This window comes from Scardinius erythrophthalmus, assembly GCF_964197995.2.
Source record: "Scardinius erythrophthalmus genome assembly, chromosome: 18".
NCBI lineage: Eukaryota > Metazoa > Chordata > Actinopteri > Cypriniformes > Leuciscidae > Scardinius > Scardinius erythrophthalmus.
The window spans coordinates 2,748,021-2,774,140 of record NC_138238.1 but is presented as its reverse complement, the minus strand read 5'-3'; the positions used below and the strand labels follow the sequence as shown (position 1 = coordinate 2,774,140).

Below are 26,120 nucleotides of genomic sequence, written 5' to 3'. Positions count from 1 at the left end.
TAGTTTTGAGTAAAAAAAAAAAAAAAAAAAGACAATCCAATCAGCCTTTATGACAACGACCATCAACTTTCTCTGTTAACCCAGGCTTTAATCTTGAGTTCGTGGAGTGTGTACACATTAAATTGTGACATCAGTAGCGAACAAATAGTCACAAGCCTTGAAACATGCGATTCACTTTTAACAAGAGAGTCAGTGCGATTCAATTTTCTCTTCTCCCAAAGATTAAGACATTGAATAATATGAATTATATACTGTTAATGCATTTACATCGAAAATATCTTGCTATATCAGTGCAAGTGAAAGTTATCAAGTAGATAATATATATAGGTATACAGAGATTTGAACATGTAAGCTCACATGTATGTATTTATATTACATATTATCTGTACACATTTAAACTAAATGCTTAATAAAAATTGTAGAAATAAAATTGCTCATGTGTAATGGATTAAGCGTGTAATAATTACATAAGTAATATAAAATAATTTAAATAATTCATTGCTAAAAGTCAGATGATATTGTCCTAAAATCTGTGAAACGGTGGAAGTGACTTTATTGCGTCAGGCATGTGTCACTTTGCTCACAGCTGACTGGTCCAATGTTAGGTTGACGTCTCTTACACAAGAACATAACCTTCTCCAAAACAGGTTAGCTGTGGAGTGGAAGATACTATTGCGATGAACACCGCTAAAAGCCAAGCCACTTTAATGGAGCCTAAAACCCAGAGTCGGCACAAACTAAACTGAAACATACTTGATACCCACCTTAACCAGCTTGGTCTAGGCGCCTGAAATATACATTTATTGTTTATTTTGATTAAATAAAGAACAACTTAAGTTCATTATTTGGTACTGTGTTACTGGTGATGGAGACAAGAAGTTCCTCTTCTCTCTCCAAATTCTGTTCCCACTGACCCGATTTCCCATAATCTAAAGAGGGTTAGTATGTGACACTATTCAGAAATATTCTAGCCATTTCTTCTTTTTCCTTTTTTCAATCCTTTAATTGAAATGGTTAAAGCTAAACACGATTTCTTGGAAATATTGTTTCAGTTAAATTAAAATTTATTTTTTTTCTTTCTAAATCAAACCTCTATTACTCTAAAACTTTCCATCCTGTTTGATCCAGTTACACAGATCAGTGTGCTATTATCAACAATGAAAGGGAGGTTACTGATGCATTCATGTATTCATCTTGTTCATGAACCAGATCATCTTTCTATTACTGAAAGCCTGTTATAGAAATAATTCCTTGAGCTGCAACATAAACATATTTATTTTTATAAACAATAGAACTGAAAGGAAGCGGAAAACAGAAATTATCTTTTTAATGCTTTTGAATAAACATGAATCTGCATATAACAATTCATGTAAATGATTAAATAATGATTATTTTTTTATTCTAGACAAAGACTACATGAGATGAGAAAAAAATTAGAAACCCAAAACCAGTATGACATCAATGTTACATTCATTAAAATGGCATTAGAAATTGCATGCAATACATGTAAAAAGTTGTGGTATTAAACTAAAAGTGTGTCAGGACACTCATCAGAGGAACAAGTATCAGCATCAGAGAACCACACAGACAAGAAGCCTCAGATACCTTCACTTGTTCTGGGACCCACTTATCTGTGAACATGGGATATACAATGCGTTGAAATATAATACATTCATGACAGAAATCATCAGAAACCTTTATTACAAATGATTAAGATAAATGAAATGTTCACCTGTGTTCCCTTCAGAGAACACCAGAGGACCCATGGATATGGAAGCACTGTCATGGAAGTCCAGAGACCTGCCCTCTCTCCACTGGTGACCAGAGTCACAGTCCTAACAGAGAAAAGAGCAAAATCCAGCTGTGTGAATCTCTGTTAAACATTGCTGAATAAACATGAAATAAAGGAAAGTCTCAAGCAGAGGGCAGAAAAAAACAAGCAGCCTTACATACCAGCCTTATCTCATGAAATGCATATCTATAGCACGCAGTTTTCACATGCATATGATACGCACTTTATTGCGTGTAATACCCACGTACCCCACACCACTACCCAAGGGGTTTACAGTGCATATCATATGCACCTAAAAACTAGCCTAGAAATCTAGACGCACCCTAGCAGCAGCAAAATGTATTTCGCAGCCAGGTACGTATAGCAACTCTCAATAAACCTTCTCGCTGCAAAAACCCAGATTGGGTCAGGCCAATCACGTTGTGTATAGAGTAGGCGGGGCGGGCTTAACATACACGACAGAGTTGCGACGGTTACCTGGCTGCTGCTACTTGAAAACAAAGAATGGCGGCTGCTGATGGAGAACAACGGTCTTTCGAATCGGCTTTGGCCGCGACTCTGGAGGACTTGGAGTTAATTTTTTCTTTGAGAAAAGAGCAAAGAACGGCACTTCAGTCATTCTTAAAAAAAGGAAGATGTGTTCGTCGTTTTGCCAGCCAGATATGGCAAAAGTTGAATCTATCAACTAAGCTCCGCTGTTGGGAAAACGCTCTGGTTGGTTGAAGCGCTGTCCTATTACGTGCAGAGGGAATTTGAAAGACAGCCGTTTATCCCGCCCCTCGGATTGAGCCGTGACTATGGTGAGTTTCCAGACCTAACATCTTGATGTAGGTCTGGCTTAGTTGCCAGGCTACCTAAAAACTAATTCTCGCGTATAAATTGCACATTAAACACAATGTCTGCTATAGACGCATTTAATGAGATCCAATACTGAAGCATTTGATCTTACGTTCCAAAATAGAATTTAACAGTCATTTTTAAATATTTAAAGTTATAAATTACATTTATTATCAATTACTCATTATCATTATGCAAGGTTTTGTAAACTCACTGTTGAGCAGCGATTGCTTGACAGAAGGCAAAGGTGAACAGCACAGTGCAGGTAAAGACTGATGGAGTTTGCAGTGTAGATATTCATCCTGAAGGAGAAACGGCTGGATGTCGAGACGCCGTTCTGCAGCAGAGCCACTGTGTCGTCATTTGCATTGGGACACCTGAGAATATCAATAATGACAATCAACAAATCAAATTCTTTTCTTTCTTTCCACTGAACAAAAATGTAATCCTGTGCTTTTGTCTTGAAATCCTGAGAGATAATGTAGGATTTCAGGCAATCCTAAAAAAAATCCCTGCTTTACTCTGAAAGGATGAGATCCCAGCGGAGGCTGTAATCAGGATCATTCACAGGTGTAGCCCAACACGTGTCCATCACCAGGGCAAACTGGCGGCTGTCGACCCCCTCAACACGAACTTCCACATGCATCTCCTGGTCGAGCTCTGCATCCACACGACCAGTGAAGGGCCGGGTAAACTCATCATCCTGATATGGAATCATCCGGACCTGATATCTGCCTTCACCAGCGGGAAGAGTCTTGTGCACAATACTGTTGAAATAGAAAAAAAATTAAATAAATAAATAAATATATACATATATATATATATATATATATATATATATATATATATATATATATATATATATATATATATATATATATATCAAACAATATATGTATATGTATATATATGGGTAAAAAACTGTTTTTAAGAAAATACCATATATATCTGTAGCCATGCTACTTGTTTTTATGCTTAAAGGGGCTATATGCAACTTTTTCCCCAAAATAAACATAACAATAGCCTTTTTATTTGACCATGTATGACTCAAACATCTTGATGAGCATACTGACACCTTGTCCGCTCACAGTGGGTGCACGTATAAGCCTGTATCCTATTTTTCCTATTTTCTGTCGGGTCGGATTTTTCGCGCACTGTCTCCGGATGTGACGTCAAGCGCGGTCATGTTAAACGTTTCAGATCACTCTGCCACCACCGCTAGTCACCAATTAGCCTTAGTTTCTCAAACAATATATGTATTTGACTGTTCTTACCTCTGTAAACATCATGTTGACTTCTTTGCAGCGGAAGAGCAGTTCCGTTTTTTGGCCACAGGTGTCAGTCGCGAGTTTAAATTTCAGAAAAACGCATATAGGCCCTTTAAGGGATTAGTTAGTCCAAAAATTTTAATTCTATCTTCCTTTACTCACATGCATGCCATTGCAAACTATAACATTCTTTGTTCCATGAAATACAAAAGGGGACATTTTTTTTTAAGGTTAAAAAAAGATGAAATAGCAACATCATTAAAATAATCCATACTCATATGTTCTGAAGTCATACAATAGTTTTGTTTAAGGAACAGACCCAAAGTCATTACTTAATGAAAATTTTGACATACGCACTAGATCTCTTTGGTAGTTTCATAAGAGTTGATGAGAGAAGTAGTGATGTCCAAATTGTATTTGATTTCTTTTGAGTCAGATCATTTCAAGAAATCTGGTTCTTAAAAAAAAAAAACTGAATGATTCATTAATGAGTCTGACTAATCTGATTCTTAAGCTCCTTAAACAAAGCTATGGCATAGTTCAGATGACTTGTAAAACAGTACATCCTTGCATCTTTTTTGAAGCTTAAAAGTCTCCATGAGGGCTAATTGCTTTACAATGTTTTATTCTTCTACAAAACAAATAAAGACATTAAGGTGAGAAAATATCCATATTTTAGTTGAACTAATGCTTTAAAAAATAAGGCTGATAAAGAAGTCTGAATTTAAAATTGACTCGCACCTCTCCAGCGGGTTGATTTCCACATTCAATGAAAGTGTTGGTGTTTGAGGATAAACACAGCTGAAAGAAAGCTTCAGGATTTTCTCTGACATCTGTGTCCTCAGAATAAAGTTATCATAGATGAAGTGGGTGCCGTTAGCCTGTGGACAATAAATATAACATTTTGTTATTTAGCCTAGATTAAATTCAAGGTATTTGAAAAATGTATTAAAGCAACATTAGAAACTACAAAAAGTTGCATCAGTCAAGTAAAATAATGGTAGGTGACATTAATGGTGGAGAATGTGGGCACAGAGGAAGCAGTCAGGCAAAAGAAGTGGACAGCATCCAGTGTGTGTTTGTTTCTTTTCTCATTTGATTTTATTGCAGTTGTCGTTGCTAGGAAACACTGTTTTGTTTACTGTGTTTACCTTGGTAAATTCGTGTGCTGAAGTCACGTATGTTATTGTGCCATGTTGCGTGTATTTTCAGTTTCGTTCTGTTTAATATAAGGTGTGACCAGCTGAATTCAATAACGATGTATCAGACAAGTATATAATTGATTAGTATGCCATGGCAGTGGATGTGGCAGACCTTGTGTGAAGACCGAAGACCTGCGTGAAGTTGGCCCCCCACCCAACGCAAAACGTCGTCAAACTATGCTCAATCGTTTGTGCTCCGTTTGTGCTGGTTTGTGCTGTAAAAATTTTCGTTTGTGCTGTTTCGGTTTTTTGGATATTAAAAGAATATTTTTAGGTCATTCTGAGGTCACTTAGCCCCCCCACATGTTCCAAATTCACCCAAAATAGTCTCGTTCGTTTGTGCTTCGTTTGTGCTGGTTTGTGCCGGTAAAATTTTCGTTTGTGCTGCTTCGGGTTTTAAAATATCAGAAATTGAATTATAGACGATGACGTCACCAGCCCCCCCACATGCTCCAAATTCACCCAAAATAGACGCAATCGTTTGTGCTCCGTTTGTGCTGGTTTGTGCTGTAAAAAGTTTCGTTTGTGCTGCTTCGGTTTTTTAGATATTAAAATAATATTAGGTGGTCATTCTGAGGTCACTCAGCCCCCCCACATGCTCCAAATTCACCCAAAATAGTCTCGTTTGTTTGTGCTCCGTTTGTGCTGGTTTGTGCTGTAAAAAGTTTCGTTTGTGCTGCTTTGGTTTTTTAGATATTAAAATAATATTAGGTGGTCATTCTGAGGTCACTCAGCCCCCCACATGCTCCAAATTCACCCAAAATAGTCTCGTTTGTTTGTGCTTCGTTTGTGCTGGTTTGTGCCGGTAAAATTTTTGTTTGTGCTGCTTCGGGTTTTAAAATATTATACATTCAATTATTTTTGATGACGTCACCAGCCCCCCCACATGCTTCAAATTCACCCAAAATAGTCTCGTTCGTTTGTGCTCCGTTTGTGCTGGTTTGTGCTGTAAAAAGTTTTGTTTGTGCCGCTTCGGTTTTTTAGATATTAAAATGATATTTTTAGGTCGTTCTGAGGTCACTCAGCCCCCCATATGTTCCAAATTCACCCAAACTAGTCTCATTCGTTTGTGCTTCGTTTGTGCTGGTTTGTGCCGGTAAAATTTTCGTTTGTGCTGCGTTGGGTTTTAAAATATCAGAAATTGAATTATAGACGATGACGTCACCAGCCCCCCCACATGCTCCAAATTCACCCAAAATAGTCTCGTTCGTTTGTGCTTCGTTTGTGCTGTTTTGTGCCGGTACAATTTTCGTTTGTGCTGCATCGGCCTTTAATAATATATAATATAATATAATATAATATAATATAATATAATATAATATAATATAATATAATATAATATACATATATTTTTTTTTACAGTAGCTAGTTGAAGTAACAAGGTAAGACCGAAACGGATTAAATTAATCAAAAGGGGAAAAAATATCAAAAATTAAATTTTCCACAAAAAATATTAAACATAAAAAACAAAAACAAACAAAAAAAAAACATACGCAATATGTAAAAAATATAATACAAAATACAATACAAAATAAGAGCCTTTCTTAAATGAGCAGTGAGCACCAATAATAATTGAGCACAACATCAACATCTTATGATTTCTAAAGAATAATGTGACGTTAAAAACTGGAGTAATGATACAGAAAATTCAGCTTTGACATTACAGGAATAAATTACATTTGAATTATATTAAATTTGAATTATATTAACATTAAAATATTAATTATATGAAAATATATAATCTATTTATAGGCTAATCATTTTTCACAATATCAGCAGCACTTCCAAACTGTAATACATTATAGATTACTTTGTTACTTTTATTTAAAGGAAATTATTTAGAGTACCTTACAATAAAGGCCGTCTCAGAATTGTAATGCATTAGCTACTCCAGTTACTTTCACCAAAATAACTACAGAAGTAGAACTTAACATTTCTAAAACAAACGACTAGGGCTGTGTAACAATATGCAATATGAAACCAAAATCCCGACGCTCCATCCACGGACCTGTGTTGCGGTGTGAGAAGGCAGAATCGCGACACACCCCTTCCAACTCCTGAGTCCAGATCCAATGCTACCACATCTTCATATAACTATTATTTGAAGTTAACATTATAAAATACATAGACTTACACCACAAAAACAGTTGAGGATAAATTCTTTAAAATTGGTCAATTCCAGCGTTATGGACGTGACATTTGCAAGTCAAAACTTGAAGTATAAATTATCAGAATAAATTAATACCAATATATTGAAACTGTCTGTTATATATCCATAGGCTTCTCCCTTAATAAAGGAGTCCAGACATTAAAAAAATATCAGTCTACTCATGCGTTTTATATTTAATATGAGGGAAATAGCATGTGCGTTACATTTTTTTTTTAATAATTCTGTGCAAACCAAAAGTAGCCTAATACTAGCCTACCCACCGGATGAAGAAGCGTTGTCTCTCCGCAGAACATAAATTATTCATTTTATTTAATTTTTCGTGTTTGCATTTATGAGGAAAAAACAATGTAACGGACGGAGAACTTCGTTACGGACTGACCACTCTGAAAACGACACTAAAAGACTGCTTTAAAACTTTCACAGAGACCTCAAACAGAAAGCACAAAGCCTTTCTTTAAGGTGAAATTCGTTTTGTATTAATTTTATCTTAATTTTAATCATTGTTTCATCTACCAAATGCCAGGATTTAATAGGCAAAATAAAATGTTAATAGGCCTATATCAGACAACAGATAATCAGGACATAGAGGCGCCGGCGCCTGAACTGCAGTTGGTCTCATAAATGAACCGAAACTCAGCGCCTTGACCTACTTGCATCACAGACATGTCTACTTTTAAACAGAACAATTCAAAACGAAAGAAAACAGACTGCTCTCTGCTTATGTATGAAATGTGCATTTCTCTGTGGTGCGTTCATGAAGATGCAGGCTGGTTGAAGTCATTTAATGGGCTGGTGAAGTCACCGTCTATAATTCGCTTTCATTCACTGTCTAATATTTTAAAGACCGATGCAGCACAAACGAAAATTGTACCGGCACAAAACAGCACAAACGAAGCACAAACGAACGAGACTATTTTGGGTGAATTTGGAGCATGTGGGGGGGCTGGTGACGTCATCGTCTATAATTCAATTTCTGATATTTTAAAACCCAACGCAGCACAAACGAAAATTTTACCGGCACAAACCAGCACAAACGAAGCACAAACGAATGAGACTAGTTTGGGTGAATTTGGAACATATGGGGGGCTGAGTGAACTCAGAACGACCTAAAAATATCATTTTAATATCTAAAAAACCGAAGCAGCACAAACAAAACTTTTTACAGCACAAACCAGCACAAACGGAGCACAAACGAACGAGACTATTTTGGGTGAATTTGAAGCATGTGGGGGGCTGGTGACGTCATCAAAAATAATTGAATGTATAATATTTTAAAACCCGAAGCAGCACAAACGAAAATTTTACCGGCACAAACCAGCACAAACGAAGCACAAACGAACGAGACTATTTTGGGTGAATTTGGAGCATGTGGGGGGCTGAGTGACCTCAGAATGACCACCTAATATTATTTTAATATCTAAAAAACCGAAGCAGCACAAACGAAACTTTTTACAGCACAAACCAGCACAAACGGAGCACAAACGATTGCGTCTATTTTGGGTGAATTTGGAGCATGTGGGGGGGCTGGTGACGTCATCGTCTATAATTCAATTTCTGATATTTTAAAACCCGAAGCAGCACAAACGAAAATTTTACCGGCACAAACCAGCACAAACGAAGCACAAACGAACGAGACTATTTTGGGTGAATTTGGAACATATGGGGGGGCTGAGTGACCTCAGAGTGACCTAAAAATATTCTTTTAATATCCAAAAAACCGAAACAGCACAAACGAAAATTTTTACAGCACAAACCAGCACAAACGGAGCACAAACGATTGAGCATAGTTTGACGACGTTTTGCGTTGGGTGGGGGGCCAACTTCACGCAGGTAGACCGAAGTGTGTAAAGACCAGAGTCTACCTGTGCGAGTCCACCAAGCAAGGACACCGACAAGGCACTTAAGTATTGCTCTTTTTTCCTTCCTCTTATATACAACACATGCTTACCAACACTCATGTTGAAGGCAACGCAATCCTAACAAACTGCGTACTTTCCCTGTGTTCTCTAGTACAAGAACTTTATTTTCCTATTGAATAGTTATAGTTAAAGGAATAATAGTTCCTTTGAATCACATGCAATTACTATGACCAGCCCTATCAAAATCCATTTTGTAGTTGTTTATGATCCCCCAGGTCAGCTAGGTAACTTCTTGGAGGAGTTAGATGTGTTACTCTCATCCTTCCCTGAGGATGGTACTCCCCTGGTAGTATTTGAAGACTTCAACATCCACCTAGAAAGACCTCAGGCTGCAGAAATCCACACTTTGCTTGCCTTGTTTGACCTCAAGCGAGTGTCTACTGCAGCTACTTATGAATCAGATTCAGTGTTTCCTCTAGGATTTTTTCCAGCTGTGGTGGCAGGCCTTTTCCACGGGGGAGGGGGCATCACCCATGGGTGATTCCCATTGAAACTTACCCAAGGAATTGAAAAATTAAAAAATTAAAATAAATAAAAAATTCTGAGGAATTGAAAAATTAAAACCATCCATCTCCATCAAAACAAATTACGCAAGATATTAAAGTGCACAGTAAGAGAAGGCTATATTCATAATCTATGGCAAAAATACTATTATAAATTAGTTTAGTGGATGATACAGAAGCTAAAGTTATTTTAGAAAAATCATGAATGCACAATAATTTAATAAAATGAACATTTAGTGAAAAAAAAAACATTAAGTGGAAAACAAATAAATGGTAAAATGTTCCACCTTGATCTTTGTATTGTTACAAAATACTTGTTTAAAAAAAAAATCTCAATCTGGCTAATGACCCAACACGCACTCCTCCACAGGTCACCTTTCGGCGTAACCTACACTCACTCTCTCACTCCTCTTTGGTTTCATCCTCACTTCCTGCCCATAATCAGCTCTCATCACTAGATACTAACAGTGCTACTGATGCTCTTCTCTCAACTCTAACATTTTATTTAGGCAATTTTAGGCAATTTTTCCCCCTTTCATCCAGGCCACCCTCTCTGCCCCCTGGCTATCAGATGTGACTTGGAGGTAGAAGTCTCCAAACTCGTCCTTTCCAATCACACTACTAGCTGTCCGCTTGATCCTATCCCCACTCATCTCATTCAAGCCATTTCTTCTTCGGTTGTACCCACACTCACTCACATCATTAACACCTCTCTTCACACTGGTACCTTTCCCACAGCATTTCAGCAGGCTCATATAACCCCACTGCTTAATAAACCCACTGTAAATCCAGCACTTTCAGAAAAAACCTTTAGAAAACAAAAGACCGGTAACCCTTCTTCCATTCTTTGCTAAAACACTTGACCGAGTCATGTTCGACCAAGTCTCTACCTTTCTTACACAGAACAACCTCCTGGACAACAACCAGTCTGGTTTCAAAAGGGGCCACTCAACTGAGACTGCCCTGCTCTCAGTTATTGAAACTCTGAGACTGGCAAGAGCAGCTTCCAAATCCTCAGTACTCATGTTGCTGGATCTGTCTGCTGTTTTTGGCACAGATAACCACCAGATCCTCATGTCAACCCTCATAATGAAGGGCATCTCAGGAACCACACTTCAATGGTTCAAGTCTTACCTCTTTTAGGTAGGTCCTTCAGGGTGTTGTGGAGAGGTGCGGTGTCTAAATGACAACATCTAGCTACTGGGGTGCCTCAGGGCTCAGTGCTTGGACCACTCATTCAGAAACATGTTTTTTCCTATCACTGCTACGCTGATGACACACAATTCTACCTTTCATTCAAGCCAGATGATCTGATGGTAGCTGTTCACACCACGGCCTGCCAGACAGACATGTCTTGCTGGATGAAGGACCAACACCTTTAACTTAACCTTTCGAAGACAGAACTACATTTGATCTCAGCCAACCCAAAACTTCATAACAACTTCTTGATTCAGCTAGGTTAATCAACCATAACTCCATACAGGACAGCCAGGAACCTTGGAGTTGTGATTGATAATCAGTTAAACTTCACAGACCACAACTGCTCGGTCCTGCAGATTAGCCTTATACAACATTAGGAGGATCAGGACCTTCCTATTTGAGCATGCTATACAACTCCTTGTCCAAGCTTTTGTTCTATCCAGACTGGACTATTGTAAAATTCTATTGGCAGGTTCTAGGTTCAGGTTCAATTCTATTCTATTCTTTTTCATCCACACTTGACCCATTAACGCAAACATTTACTATTCTATACATCTATTTTAAAAAAAGACTGTACTGTGCTAGACTAGCTGGGATTAGTCACAGCACTTTGTTGCCCTATTGTTGGTTTGATTGCTTCTATTGCTCTCCTCATTTGAAAGTTGTTTTGGACAATAGCGTCTGCTAAATTATTAAATGTAAATGTAAATGCACAAGTTCCAATCTCTTTTGAGGCATGGTGTTTTTGACCCTTCCCCACTGAATCATCTGAGACTTTGATAAGTTTCTATGGAGATATGTTTAGGCTCTTCCTATGGTCATTACAGACTGATTCTTCAGTACCCTTGCAGATCTCCCTACAGACTTCGCAAAGTAGAGATTCCCCAAACGGTCAAATCAAACTTTGCTGGTTCTTTTAGGCACTACAAATCTGTGGATGGTGTACAGTGCTGGTCAGAATTATTTGCCCCCTTGGTAAATATGATCAAAGATGGCTGTAAAAAAATAAATCTGCATTGTTAATCATTTTGATGTTTTTTTAAAAAAATGTGCAAAAATCTAACCTTTCATTGAAGTAAAATAATTGAATGTGGGGGAAAAAATCACATTATGAAATAAGTGTTTTTCTCCAAAACACGTTGGGAACAATTATTTGCCCTCTTTTATTAAATACTTTTTGCAACCTCCTTTTTCCAAGATAACAGCTCTGAGTCTTCTCCTATTAATGCCTGATGAGTTTGGAGAACACCTGACAAGAGATCAGAGACCATTCCTCCATATACAGTAGAATCTCTCCACATCCTCAGATTCCCAGATCCATGTTGGCGCTTCTTCTCTTCAGTTCAGCCCGCTCCTTTTCTATAGGATTCAGGTCAGGTACTGGGATGGCCATTGCAGATGCCATCTCTCAAACTTGCGTTGCTGGTTTTGCCAGCGGCGGCATCCCCCCAAAAAATATTGCAAATCTTGCATAGTGTGCCTTTAAGATGAGTTTGGTGCACACAGGGATAAAAAAATTACCCCATGTGTAAAATGAAATACTCTGCTCTATCTTTAATGCTGTGGGCCTACTTTTCTGCCAGAGGTCCTGGACATCTTGTTCAGATACATGGCATCATGGACTCAATCAAATACCAACAGATAAAAAATCAAAACCTGACATCTGCTAGAAATCTTATAATGGGCCATGTTTGGATCTTCCAACGGGACAGTGATCTAAAAACAAACATCAAAACAAAAATGGGTCACTGAGCACAAAACCAAGCAACCAAGATACCAATGGCCATCCCAGTCCCTGACCTGAATCCTATAAAAAATTAGTGGGCTGAACTTAAGAGAAGCAGCGCCTACATGGATCTGGGAATCTGAAGGATCTGGAGAGATTCTGTATGGAGGAATGGTCTCTGATCTCTTGTCAGGTGTTCTCCAAACTCATCAGGCATTAATAGGAGAAGACTCAGAGCTGTTATCTTGGAAAAAGGAGGTTGCAAAAGTATTTAATAAAAGGGGGCAAATAATAGTTTCACACGTGTTTTGGAGAAAAACACTTATTTCATAATGTGATTTACCCCCCACTTTCAATTATTTTACTTCAATGAAAGGTTAGATTTTTGCTTCTTTTTTTTATAAAATATCAAAAGGATTAACAAAGTAGATTTATATTTTACAGCCATCTTTGATCATATTTACCAAGGGGGCAAATAATTCTGACCAGCACTGGATTTGAATAGATCATACATAGTTAAACCTACCACAAGATTTGTACCACAGATGTGTTCATCATCATCAAAATGGAATTCCACTCTGCCATTCCAGACCGTTCCTTTGCAGCTGGGATCATTGAGGTGTAAGACATCAGCTGGAAAACCAGCCTCAAAAAGCTTACAGCGAGACACAGACATGGAGCCAGAGCTGCTTTCACAGATTTCTGAGAAATCTGAGAGAGAAATTCAAATAAAGATAATTATTGACTGAAAAAAAAAAATTTAAATTACACATTTTGATGTGGAATGATACCAACCAATAGAGTCAGAATGCGGTTGTGGTGTGTGATGGTCTTTTTTACATAAGAGCTCAGAATAGCAATCTCTCGCATTTAAGAGAAGCACAGATAGATGAAATTTAAGACAAAGACACACTGACTGAGTCAGGTCCCAGTAGCATCTGAGAGAGAAGAGATGAGATAAAACTGTATTAATCCCTAATGAAATTACAATGCTGGAAAGTTGTTCGCTTACTATTAACAGTGAAACCAAATTTATTTTACAGTAAAAAAAAAAAAAAAAAAAAATTTAAAAAAGAATAATAAATAGATAAATGTTAATAAATAAAAAAATATTAAAGGTATAGCGGAGGATCTTTCCGAATTTTAGATAAGAACCGCCCTCTCCACTTTTTGAAAAAATGCACATGCGCAACACTCTACTCGCTCCCAATGGTGAACGCCTATTAAACGTGTTCGAGGTTCCCCCTGTGCACCCTCTGTTTACAAGTTGCTGTCGGCATCGCTCATACAAGATTACTTTCCAAAAGAAGATTTGCACTTTTTCTCCAAATAGCATGCCAAACTTTACCTGTCAAGTAGAAACTTCGCGACTGAGGCATCAGTGGGAAGCCCAACCTGTGTTTTCAGCGCACGCCATCGTGTGAAACAATCTCCCAAAAACACTCTGATCTTGTTTCTCTCTTCTGAGGCCTTTCTCTTCTTCTCATACAGTTCGTACAAACTTTTTCTCTTGCGACCCTCAGACATTTTCAAAGGACCCGGTGAAACGGCGAGCTTCAATGAATGGCTGAGCTCTAGCTCACCACACATAAACACCTGAAAGTGCGCATGCGCAGAAAGCGAAAACTAAGGGACGAGCACGTACGACGGCCTTACGTAAACATATCACCAGAATGATTGACACTTAGGTGGACCAATAGTTTACACTACCCACCCGGAAAAAGAAAATCCTCCGCTATACCTTTAAATGTAAGACTTCAGCCAAAAAAATCTTATTTTTCTTTACTTCACCTTACCTCTGCTCTAGTTTGTTTCCTAATGTAGCTTTCTGAAAACCTGGCATTGTATACTGCATATTGTGGACTCTTGTAACGGCCACCTAAAATTAAATACTATTCATGACATGAATGTGGATGTGCCCTTAAGAAGACTTCTTCTATGGTCTATGTTATTGTATGTATATGCACGCTGTTCTTATGTGAGCATGCACGCACAGGTAGAGAGAATGCTTGAGTGAAGAGAGAGATGGCCGCTCTACCGCTGACAGCTGTTACATTATACTAATGTGTTCATTTCCACTTTGACTTGTCGCTTTTATCAGAGTGCTTTCTTTTTCCTGTTTATACTCTATCTTTTAGATGTATATGTGAAGAGTGTGCTTCTTGTGCGAACCATAAAGACATGGGACTACCAGTTGTTTTGCCTCCTGTTTTTTTTTTTTTTTTTTCATCTGGGCAGACTTCAAACCTCTGACAGATGTTAAACTTTGTTACAAACTGTTACTGTACATTACCAAAGCATGTAAACCTATTATATGAGACATCCAAAACAAACTTAGGAACATTTAAAATAGCATAATATGGGCCCTTTAAGTTTTGCTATGACTTTTTCTATACCCTTGTGTAATGGGTCAACAAAAGGAGGGTTATAAAGGAGTCAAGACAATACTTTACCAGTGGTTGGTGGAGTTATGGAATCTGTGGGTGAGATTGTCTCTGTTGTTGTAGACGCCGATGGGATGGACTGGTTTGTGTATTCTGTCATTAGGAAAATTTTACATCAACAGCAATCATTTTCAAAATACATGACTGAAATACATATGAGTAAATGCTTTCCTACCAACACAGTAAGCTCCGCAAAATATTGGCTTGACAAACTCATAAACATAGTAATTTCCTGGACAGGCTTTGACTCTTATAGGGTGGGATTTGTAAGTACAGCAGCCATTCCATGAGGAGACACAGATCTGACGGGTGACCACTCCATCTTCCAGCTGTGGGTGAGGGCCGTTGAGCCACAGTGGGTCACTAGTGCCACACGTGTACTGATTAACACATGATTCTGGCATCTGAGTATTTTCACCATTGTAGAACATCCTGTACCAGCCATTCCACTCCACTTTATAATCACACATGCCTAAGTTATGATGGTCAGTGGCTCTCCAAGGCTCATCCAGACTGGTATAGTTGTAGCAGGGGTCGACACTTGGGGTGGTGAAAGGTACTATAATGAAAAATTAGAAAGAGAGCATTGTATAATGAAGATTAAATGCATGCAAGTAGAAAATAAACTTTAACAGGTCTGCACAGGTAATCGTGAAAATATACAATACAATTCACGATAAACATGTAAAACAAACAGATGAATATACCTGCACAATATACAGGAGCTGGGATTGAAAGAGTTGGTCTGGTAAATTTGTAGACATAATAATTTCCAGGACAAGCTTTGACTTGGATCGAGTTGGATCTGTAGCGACTGCACTGATCATTACGGGAGCCGTAAATTTCACGAGTAACAACTCCATCTTCTAGCCGAGGATGAGAGTCACCAAGCCACAGAGAACTATAACCTCCACATGACATGTAAGACATACACCACTCAGGCATCTGAGCACTTGATCCATTAATGAAGAGTCGATACCAGCCATCCCATTCTACAAGAGTGTCATCATGTCTATTTACATATTCATTTGTATACCAGTAAATAATTGTGCCTCTCCAGTAGTTGTCGAGTATGCTGTGGTTACTGCATGGGTCATAATCTGTGTTAGTGAGAGATCAAAAAAGGAACTTTGTGAGGCCTAATTTGATCTAGTCAAATATAGTAATAATCATAATGTATTTTAGCCATTTGTACTTTACATGACATGACATGACTGTGTAGTATGATACATGGTACAGGTTCATGCATAAAAGGTGCCCTTTTAGAGCAGAATCATTACAAAAAGAATAAAAATTATGGATATTTTTAATATTGTATTCATTTATATTAAGTTAAGTCAAGTCAAGTCACCTTTATTTATATTGCGCTTTATGCAATTCAGTTTTTCAAAGAAGGAAAATTATTTCAGACATTCATTTCAGCTGTAAAGCAGCTCCAAAAAAATAGTGGCATTGTTTATCTGAAGTCAGTTAAGTGTCGATTCAGATCCGTTGCAAAGATCATAAATTATTACATTTATCCCTTTAATCTAAAGCAGTTCTGCAAAAAAACAGCGATGTCATTGTCCAGCTCAGTCAGTTCTCCCCCAGTAGTGTCAGGGCAGTCAAATATAATATATTAAATTGTATATACTATATACAACTTACCCAATGTCATGTTGGATCCAGAGATTATATCTTGACTTGTAGAGAAAAACACCTGTGAAATAGTACTGACACCTATAGAGAAGGAAATTCAAAACATGAATGAAATCGATTTGAAAGGTTTTAAGGTCTCTGGGAAAAATCACACTACCTGTGCAGTATCCTGAACACCCAAATTGTGGATTCACCAGTTCATAGACATAGTAATTGCCTGGACACGCTTTAACTCTGATGGGTTTTGTCTTGTAATCACAGCAGCCTCCCAAATGATAACTACCACAGACCTTCCTGGTCACCACTCCATCCTCTATCTGAGGGTGAGGATCATTGAGCCACAGATTGACTTCTGTGTTACAGGTAAATGAACTAACACAGGTCTCTGACATCCGGATGTCCATTCCATAGTAGAAAAGCCTGTACCAGCCATTCCAGGAGAAACGTTCATCACAAATGTTATCTCCACTTTCATTGTTGGCTCTCCAGGGACGATCCAGAGACTCATAGTTGTAGCAGGGATCACTGCTGATGCTTTGGAAAGCAACTGTTATGGACAAAAGATATCTTTGTAAAATAATGTTAAAATGTTGACAATTTAGTTTTAGCCCTGACTACAGAGACACTGGGATAGGCTCCAGCATCCCTGATATCTTGTATAGGACAAGCAGTTAATTTAGTTTTTAAAATTTTACCTGCACAGTACATGGGCCCTGGAGCTGATATGATGGGTTTGATAAATTCATAGATGTAATAATCTCCTGGACAGGCTTTGACTCGGATGGAATTAGATCTGTAGCTGCCACAATCACCGTCCCAATAAGTTCCCACGACTTCACGGGTCTCCACTCCATCCTCAAGTGTTGGATGAGAACTGCTGAGATACAGCCCAGTGTCACCACCACATCCCACATCACTCACACACCACTCAGACATCTGGGCACTTTCTCCATTCAGATACAGCCGATACCAGCCACTCCATTCAACAAGAGTGTCATCATGTCCAGAGTACTGATATCGCTTTTGCCGTATGTCTCTCCAGGATTCATCAAGAGTGTTATAATCATAGCATGGATCAGAGATGGAAGTTGTAGGTTCTGAGAGAATTAAGACAAACAAATAACAGATATGTGATGATTCATACTCATTTTCTGCACTTAAAAAGTGATTTTCTTCCTCAGTATTTTCCTTACTCTTGCTGGTTTGTACAGTATATCTACATTAGGCTTGTTATAGTAGCATTTTTAATTAGGGCCCAAGCCCTGAAAGGGCGAAGGCCCTATTGTTTTCGTAAGGATTTTTTTTTTTTTCATTATTTTTTTTTTGCCTTTTTGCCACTTTTGGGGCCCTTAACATGCTCAAAAACTCTTGAAACTTTGCACACAGGTCAGAACCCGCGGCCATCAGGGCCGGACTGAAGCTGGTACCCGGGCGTGGCAGGGGGGCTCGACAGCGCCCCCTGGAATGGGGTCCGAAATCTTGGTCCATATATCAAACACGCTTGCATGTAATAATATGAAACTCAGTACACATATAGATCTCATCGGGCCGCACAACTTTCGTGCTCTAAGTTTTACAAAAGCCCAACAGGAAGTCGGTTATTATACGTTGTTTGGAAAACGCATACAATGGAATGTGAAATACTCCTCCTAGGGAATTCATCCGATCGTCGCCAAACTCGGTGTGAATGAAGTCAAGACATTGAGGATGAATTCTTGCGAACAGATTTTTGATATCTCGAATGGTTTGGCCGTGGCGAGGAAACGAATTTATGGTGAATAATGGGACACAGGAAGTGTATTAAAACTTCAGCATACATTATCTGATCTTGCTGAAACTTCAGCAGTGTGTTCGTTGTAAGAGGCCGATCACATGGATGTGACCTTTGTGAGTCAAAGTTATAGCGCCACCAACTGGCAACAGGAAGTGTGTCACTTTCAAAATGCTTTGAAATCACTTTCTTATTTTTACCCGATTTGCTTAAAACTTTATGTGTATAATGTAGGCACACGGCAGATGTAGACCTGTGAAAGGATTATTGATATCTTAGATACTGTTGCCGTGGCAACGCATCAAACTTTAATATTCTTTTCGGATGCTTTTGAGACTCTTCACATGCTTGAAAATGCATGAAACTTGACAGACACATCACATTTATTATCCAGTAGACATGTGCAAAGTTTCAGAAACGGGCGTGGTGGAATGGCTCAGTAGCGCCACCTTTAGTCAAAAATGGGGGCTTAGTTTTTCCTAGAATCACAAAACTTGGTAGGTGTATTGTTCTCATCAAGCAGGACACCTTTCTAATTTACAGTCATAACCTCAGACCCACAGGAAGTCAGATATTTTGGTTTGAATGTGGATTTTCTGGAGAATTTTCTCTCTCTCTGTGTGTCTGTGTGTGTGGGGGGGGGGGATTTGTCTATTCCATTTAATCTTTGTTTTTCAAGGTTTCAGGGGCACTTTTGGGGCCCTTAACATGCTCGAAAACTCTTGAAACTTTGCACACAGGTCAGAACCCACGGCCATCAGGGCCGGGCTGAAGCTGGTACCCGGGCGTGGCAGGGGGGCTCGACAGCGCCCCCTGGAATGGGGTCAGAAATCTTGGTCCATATATCAAACACGCTTGCATGTAATAATATGAAACTCAGTACACATATAGATCTCATCGGGCCGAATAACTTTCGTGCTCTAAGTTTTACAAAAGCCCAACAGGAAGTCAGTTATTATACGTTGTTTGGAAAACGCATGCAATGGAATGTGAAATACTCCTCCTAGGGAATTCATCCAATCGCCTCCAAACTCGGTCAGCATGAAGTCAAGACACTAGCTATGTTTCCATCACCACGTTTTTATCCGAATTATGTGATATCGAATGAAAAATGCCTTATGGAAACAGCAAAATTCGGTTGAATTTCTTGAATATCGACTAAAATGAAATACGGTCGGTCTGATCGGATTTCATCTTGATCGATATACGGTTTATGCGATAAACGCTGATGGAAACGTTATTTGCCGAATAAATAATGGATTGCGATTAAGTTTTAGGTCATTTTATGGGTACAACCCACCACAAAAGAAAAAGTTTTAGTTAATTTCCGCCCAGTTTGCACCCATTATATACTGTCTGGTTTGCACACATGGCCGGTGTGGAGGTGTCAACAACGTGGACAAACGAGGAGACGAGATAGGCTACTTTTTGAATTGAATTTAACAGAAAAATAAAACGGCTATTATAGCAAAAATCTAAGAAATGCCATAACAGTCAAATAATGTCGCTATCAGCTGTCACATAAGCACCTAGAGCAGGGCTATTCAATTGGCGGCCCGCGGGCCAAATGTGGCCCGCCAATCATCTCCATGTGGCCCGACGGCACCAACCTCCCTCCTCCTCTTTTCCTGGTGGTGCGGCTAATTCAGTTTGATACTCGCTCCGATTGACCTGAGAAACGTTTTACGTGCGAATATTTCAGCAGTTATTATATGTGTCCCGAATTTATGTTGACTGAACCAGCGATACCAATCATTCGTGAATGAATCATTCTTTTGGTTCGATTCTAAACGCGCTTTTAAAACGGTCTAAAACTATTCGGATTCGTTCGGACCGCTCCGTCACTGAATCATCTGAAGCGGTTTCTCGGTCAGTACAGTAACAACAAATAGCGATGTTTTCAGTTGTTTCACTAGTTGTTTCAACACGGCCCAGCGCGGAGTTGCGTTTACTCCCGGTCCCGGACACTATATTAAACAGCGCGACAACCAGTAAGCGTTTCAGTTCGACAGAAACCTCTCTGTTACAAACCACAAATCACTCGATGATTTATTAAATCGGATGAAACAGCCTCAACATTCCCAACAAGACTGATGAGCAAAGCAGGAGAAACACTGTGGCATGAACGAAATTAGAAGACTTTAAATCCCCTAATCACCCTTACAAATATTTACCATGAATGTACTGTAGTAATTTACCATGGTTGGGCAGAAATGTGCAATATTTATATTGAATACTATGTAGTAATAAATAAATATAGTAAATATACTGTATATACTATAATATTATACAGTATAATAGTAAATATAGTGATTTATATTGCATTAGATTTATTAGGTGGGTAGAGGAATATATAATTAATGCTTGTTATGAATTTATGTCAGTTTCTTTGTAAAGGTGCGTATAGTTTTAACTTGTGTTTAGGCATTTTTTATACAGTGGGAGCCTGTGGTTAACAAGTCTCACTGTCAGAATATTGTCATTTAAGCATTTTATAAATAAAATAATTATTATTTCTCACCAACAACAGCTACGAGTTTGTATAATTAATTTATTTGTTCCAAGGAAAATAGTTGTACACAGCTGTAAATTATCAAGTTTTTTATTTATTATGGTTTTATATATTTGCATACTGTTGGGTACCACATTTCCAAGTAAATACCACACTTTTTTAGGGTTATTTTAACTTATTTATTGAAACTGTTATGTTTCAATAAATAAGATAAACCCCCAAACCAACCCACCGGCCCACCTCAACTTTTCGATTTGATAATGCGGCCCTCGAATGAAACTAATTGAATATCCCTGACCTAGAGTCCTGCAATGGGTTGGGTTCCCGCATAAAAGTGGCTAAAACGGATGGATTGTGACATTCCTAAAATTCACAGGCGGGGATGTGGGTGGATAATGAACTCCTTGCGGGCGGGTAGCGGATGAAAAATATGTGCAATATTTGTTTGTCTAAATTGCCATTACACACTCGCAAATATTGTGTTTTGGGCATCCTTAAAAATATTCTTTGCCGTTACCCGACCGATCCTGTCAATTTAGGACCGACCCAATAATTTTTTTTCCCCCTTTTAGTCCGACCGAATGGCCGGTTGTAAACTTGCGTTAAGATCGACCGATTTTTTTTTTTTACTCTTCAAACAACTAATACAAATGCAATAAAATAATATTAATTATATTTTAGTAGGCCTATTGTATATATAAATTGCCCATAGCCTATTATAGGCCTACAAACGTAGGCTACACTCTTTCTTTTAAATAAAAACCCGTCAATCTAGCAAAATAATATTCAATGATTGTAGGGCAGGCTAATAAACCCATGTGTTGTAGCCCTATCATTAAAAAACGATTTAGTTTTTTTTTTTTTTTTTTTTTTATGTTGATTATATGAAAAGTGAAAAAAGCATGAATAAGATAAGATGATCCCGAATATCGGGAGACAAATGGAGTGGGCAGACATGATTTTGACCACTTTATTAAGTTTGTTTTTGTAGAAAGACTTTCTTTAAAGTGAATTTCGTTTCGTATTAATTGTATCTTAATTTTAATCAATGTTTAATCAACCATTTTTCCTGGATTTAATAAATAAGAGCTAAATCTCAGGCAATATAATCAGGACACAGAGAGGCGCCCGCGCGTGAACTGGAGGTAGCCTGGGCTACTTGAATGGCCCAAAACAAAGCGCACTTTAGCGCTCATTAGCCCATTCATGAGGCTATCATGGTGATGTTGAGAGAGGTGCGAGATAAAAATAAAGCACTTTAAATTGAATGATTTTAGCTTGTGTGCGATTTATTGCGGGCACGGGTCAGATCTGCTGAACTTTGCGCGTACGGGCGGGGCGGTCTCAAAAAATGGACCCGTGCAGGACTCTGCACCATTACAACTTGTGCAATAGGCCTATTGATTTTGTCTTGCAAAACTTTGTTCGCAAATGTTTGCTTGAATGTTGTGCGATTCAGTGCGAAAATGAATGGAAACACCTTAAAATGTCTCAAATCAATTCGATATACCAATTTGATCGCAAAACAGCATGTGACGTCATTATGCACAGGTTTTTATTCGCTTTAAAGCCGTTTTATGGAAACACACTTTCAGCAGCTTAATTCGCATGATTTTTTTTACCGAACTTCAGATAATTCGATTGACAAGTTGATGGAAACATAGCTAGTGAGGATGAAAACTTGCCAGGGGATTTTTGATATCTCGAACGGTTTGGCCGTGGCGAGATAACTAATTTATGGCGAATAATGGAAACAGGAAGTGTGTTATAACTTCTGCATACATTAACTGATCTTGATGAAACTTCAGCAGTGTGTTCATAGTAAGAGGCCGATCACATTGATGTGACTATTGTGAGTCAGAGTTATAGCGCCACCAACTGGCAGCAGGAAGTGTGTCACTTTCAAAATGCTTTGAAATCACCGTCTTATTTTTACCTGATTTGCTTCAAACTTTATGTGTATAATTTAAACACATGGCACATGTAGACCTGTGAAAGGATTATTGATATCTTAGATACTGTTGCCGTGGCAACGCATCAAACTTTAATATTCTTTTCGGATGCTTTTGAGACTCTTAGCATACTTGAAATTGGATGAAACTCAACAGATACATCACACTTATTAGCCAGAAGACATGTGAAAAGTTTCAGAAACGGGCGTGGCAGGGGGGCTCAACGGCGCCCCCTTGAATGGGGTCTGAAAACTTGGTCCATATATCAAACACGCTTGCATGAATTAATATGAAATTCGGTACACATATAGATCTCATCGGGCCAAACAACTTTTCCCCGGTCAAGTTTTACGCCAGCCCAACAGGAAGTCGGCTATTATGGGTTGTTTGGAGAACGCTTGCTGTGGAATGTGAAATACTCCTCCTAGAAAATTCATCCCATCCCCACCAAACTCGGTGTGCATGAAGTCAAGACTTTGAGGATGCTAAATTGCGGACGGATTTTTGATATCTCGAACGGTTTTGCCGTGGCGAGGAAACGAATTTATGGCGAGAAAAGAGAGAAACGAAGTGTTATAACTTCTGCACACATTAACTGATCTTGATGAAACTTCAGTAGTGTGTTTGTGGTAAGAGGCCGGTCAGATGGATGCAACTATTGTGAGTCAAAGTTATAGCACCACCAACTGGCAACAAGAACTGTGTCACTTTCAAAATGCTTTTGGCAAAATGGGGGGTTACTTTTACCCCCAGTTACAAAAATCAGTACATATATTGGTCTCATCGAGCCGGACAAGTTTCTATTTTACAGTCATTAGCTCTGACAAACAGGAAGTCAGATATTTTGGTTTGAATGTGGATTTATTTGCAAAATCGGCCTCTGAATTTTATATATATATATATATTTTAAAGTGACAAGACAGAGAATATTACTTGTCCGATATATATATATATATATATATATATATATATATATATATATATATATATATATATATATATATATATATATATATATATATATATATATATATATATATTTAGAGCAACTAAAGTGCAACTAAATGCACCAGGGTGGAGGTGCCACCGGCTTGGGCCCGCAATCGCTGCTCGCAGCTATATTTTATTTTTATTTTTTTGTAGAGCAAGTATTTGTTTTCTAAAAATACTAAAATCTCTAAGCCTAGACAGTTATTGTGTGTTTGCTGGGAAACATGTGATTATACAGTAGCCATCCCATCTACTAGGGCTGCACGATATTGGAAAAAAATTGCATTGCAATATTTTTTTCCCAACGATATATATTGCGATATTGCGAGCCATCAATCCAGGCTAAAGTCAATAATTACCATTCCATGATATTAATAATTTCACTAACAAGCTAGCTTCACTACAAGTGACAAAAAGGTCACTTAATATTGTATTCCAAAATTAGAACATATTTCTGTAAACACAAAAGCAGAACACATTTTGAAATAAAACAGCAGCTTTACACCAACCCCCTGATTGGTTTACAAAAATATAACTTAAAATAAATATATTTTTTATAAAACAACTTATAAGCATTTTGGTTCACAATCTTTTAAGTCAACTTTTCTTAGCCAAAGTGCCAAAGTAAAACTGTGTTGGTGTTGGTCATCATAATCATATCTAAATATATGAAATAAACAAAATGAAATAAAACTTTAATATATTTTGTATTAAATCTTCTAAACAGAGTAGAGAACATATTTCTGTAAAACACATTTAAGCCGAACACATTTAAACAGCAGCTTTACATCACCAACCCCCCTGATTGGTTCATAACATAACTTAAAATAAATATATTTTTTATAAAACAACTTAAAAACAAAAGATTGTGAACCAAAATGCTTATAAGTCAACTTTTTTCTTAGCAAAAGTGCCAAAGTAAAACAGTGTTGGTCATCATCATAATCATGGTTAAACAAAATGAAACAAAACTTCTAAACTGAGTATTCTTTAGCATGATCATGATCATGCATGCTTATGTATGCTGTATGCTTTGCTTACTCAAGGTTTTTAGCTAAGAACACAAGTCTATTAACATTTGCAGGCTTGAGACAGGTTCGTTGGCAAGTGACGATGTTGCCACTAGTACTGAAAAGTCTCTCTGACTGCGAGCTTGTCGCAGGAATACACAGGTATTTGCAGGCAAGTCTGGCGAGATGAGGAAAGCTTAGTTTGTGTACTTTCCACCATGCAGGTGGATCCTCCTCTTTGTCTATTGGAGATGTTAGCAGGTATGTGTTTATAATAATAATAATAATAATAATAATAATTCATTACATTTATATAGCGCTTTTCTCGGCACTCAAAGCGCTTTACATTGAAGGGGGAATCTCCTCAACCACCACCAATGTGCAGCATCCACCTGGATGATGCGACGGCAGCCATATTGCGCCAGAACGCCCACCACACACCAGCTTACTGGTGGAGAGGAGACAGTGATAAAGCCAATCAGTATATGGGGATGATTAGTAGGCCATGATGGACAGAGGCCACTGGGCAAATTTGGCCAGGATGCCGGGGTTACACCTACTCTTTCGAAAGACATCCTGGGATTTTTAATGACCACAGAGAGTCAGGACCTCGGTTTTACGTCTCATCCGAAGGACGGTGCTCTTTGACAGTATAGTGTCCCCGTCACTACACTGGGGCATTAGGACCCACACAGACCACAGGGTGAGCACCCCCTGCTGGCCTCACTAACACCTCTTCCAAAGCATCCTTTAGGGTCAGAGAGGAATCACCCTTTGCTGCAGTTTCACTCTGTTTAAAGAAGCTTCCCAAGGACGTCTTTGCTTTCTTTGCCTGTGGTGCACTGGTAACGTTGGGCTCCACGTCAGTGGTGCAGCTTGATTTCTCCTGGCATTCCATCATCTGTGATGCCACTCTGGCCTTAACTTGGGTCTTCTTGTCTGCACTGATGAAGTCCATCTTGAACCGGGGGTCCAAAAAAGATGCCATATCTAGCAGCTTCTGAGTATCATCATCTTCGTATTTCTCGTTGAGGTAGTCCAGCATCTTCTTCTTTATGTTCTTGGTCAGGTCTGTGTCTTCCTCTTGCATTTCCAGTAGTGAAGTGTTGAAGAGCTGAAGAACTGGCTTTATAAAGGAGAAACTGACATCTTCATCCCCTGAAAGTGCATCAGTGAAATCCAGCAT

At 38.4% G+C, this 26,120-nt stretch overlaps 1 protein-coding gene across 1 annotated transcript; it reads right to left on the bottom strand.

Annotated features, from left to right (window-relative positions):
* Positions 1-1,474: 1,474 nt before the first annotated feature.
* LOC308706828 (uncharacterized protein) lies at positions 1,475-26,120 on the bottom strand (the record flags this gene model as incomplete). The annotated part of the gene is made up of 14 exons (XM_081392694.1): positions 1,475-1,631; positions 1,733-1,835; positions 2,844-3,006; positions 3,151-3,396; positions 4,639-4,778; positions 13,144-13,328; positions 13,413-13,555; positions 15,061-15,154; positions 15,237-15,620; positions 15,769-16,161; positions 16,709-16,780; positions 16,857-17,246; positions 17,395-17,897; positions 25,666-26,120. The coding sequence occupies 14 exons, from the start codon at positions 26,118-26,120 to the stop codon at positions 1,528-1,530; spliced, it is 3,375 nt and encodes a 1,124-aa protein (XP_081248820.1). The 3' UTR covers positions 1,475-1,527.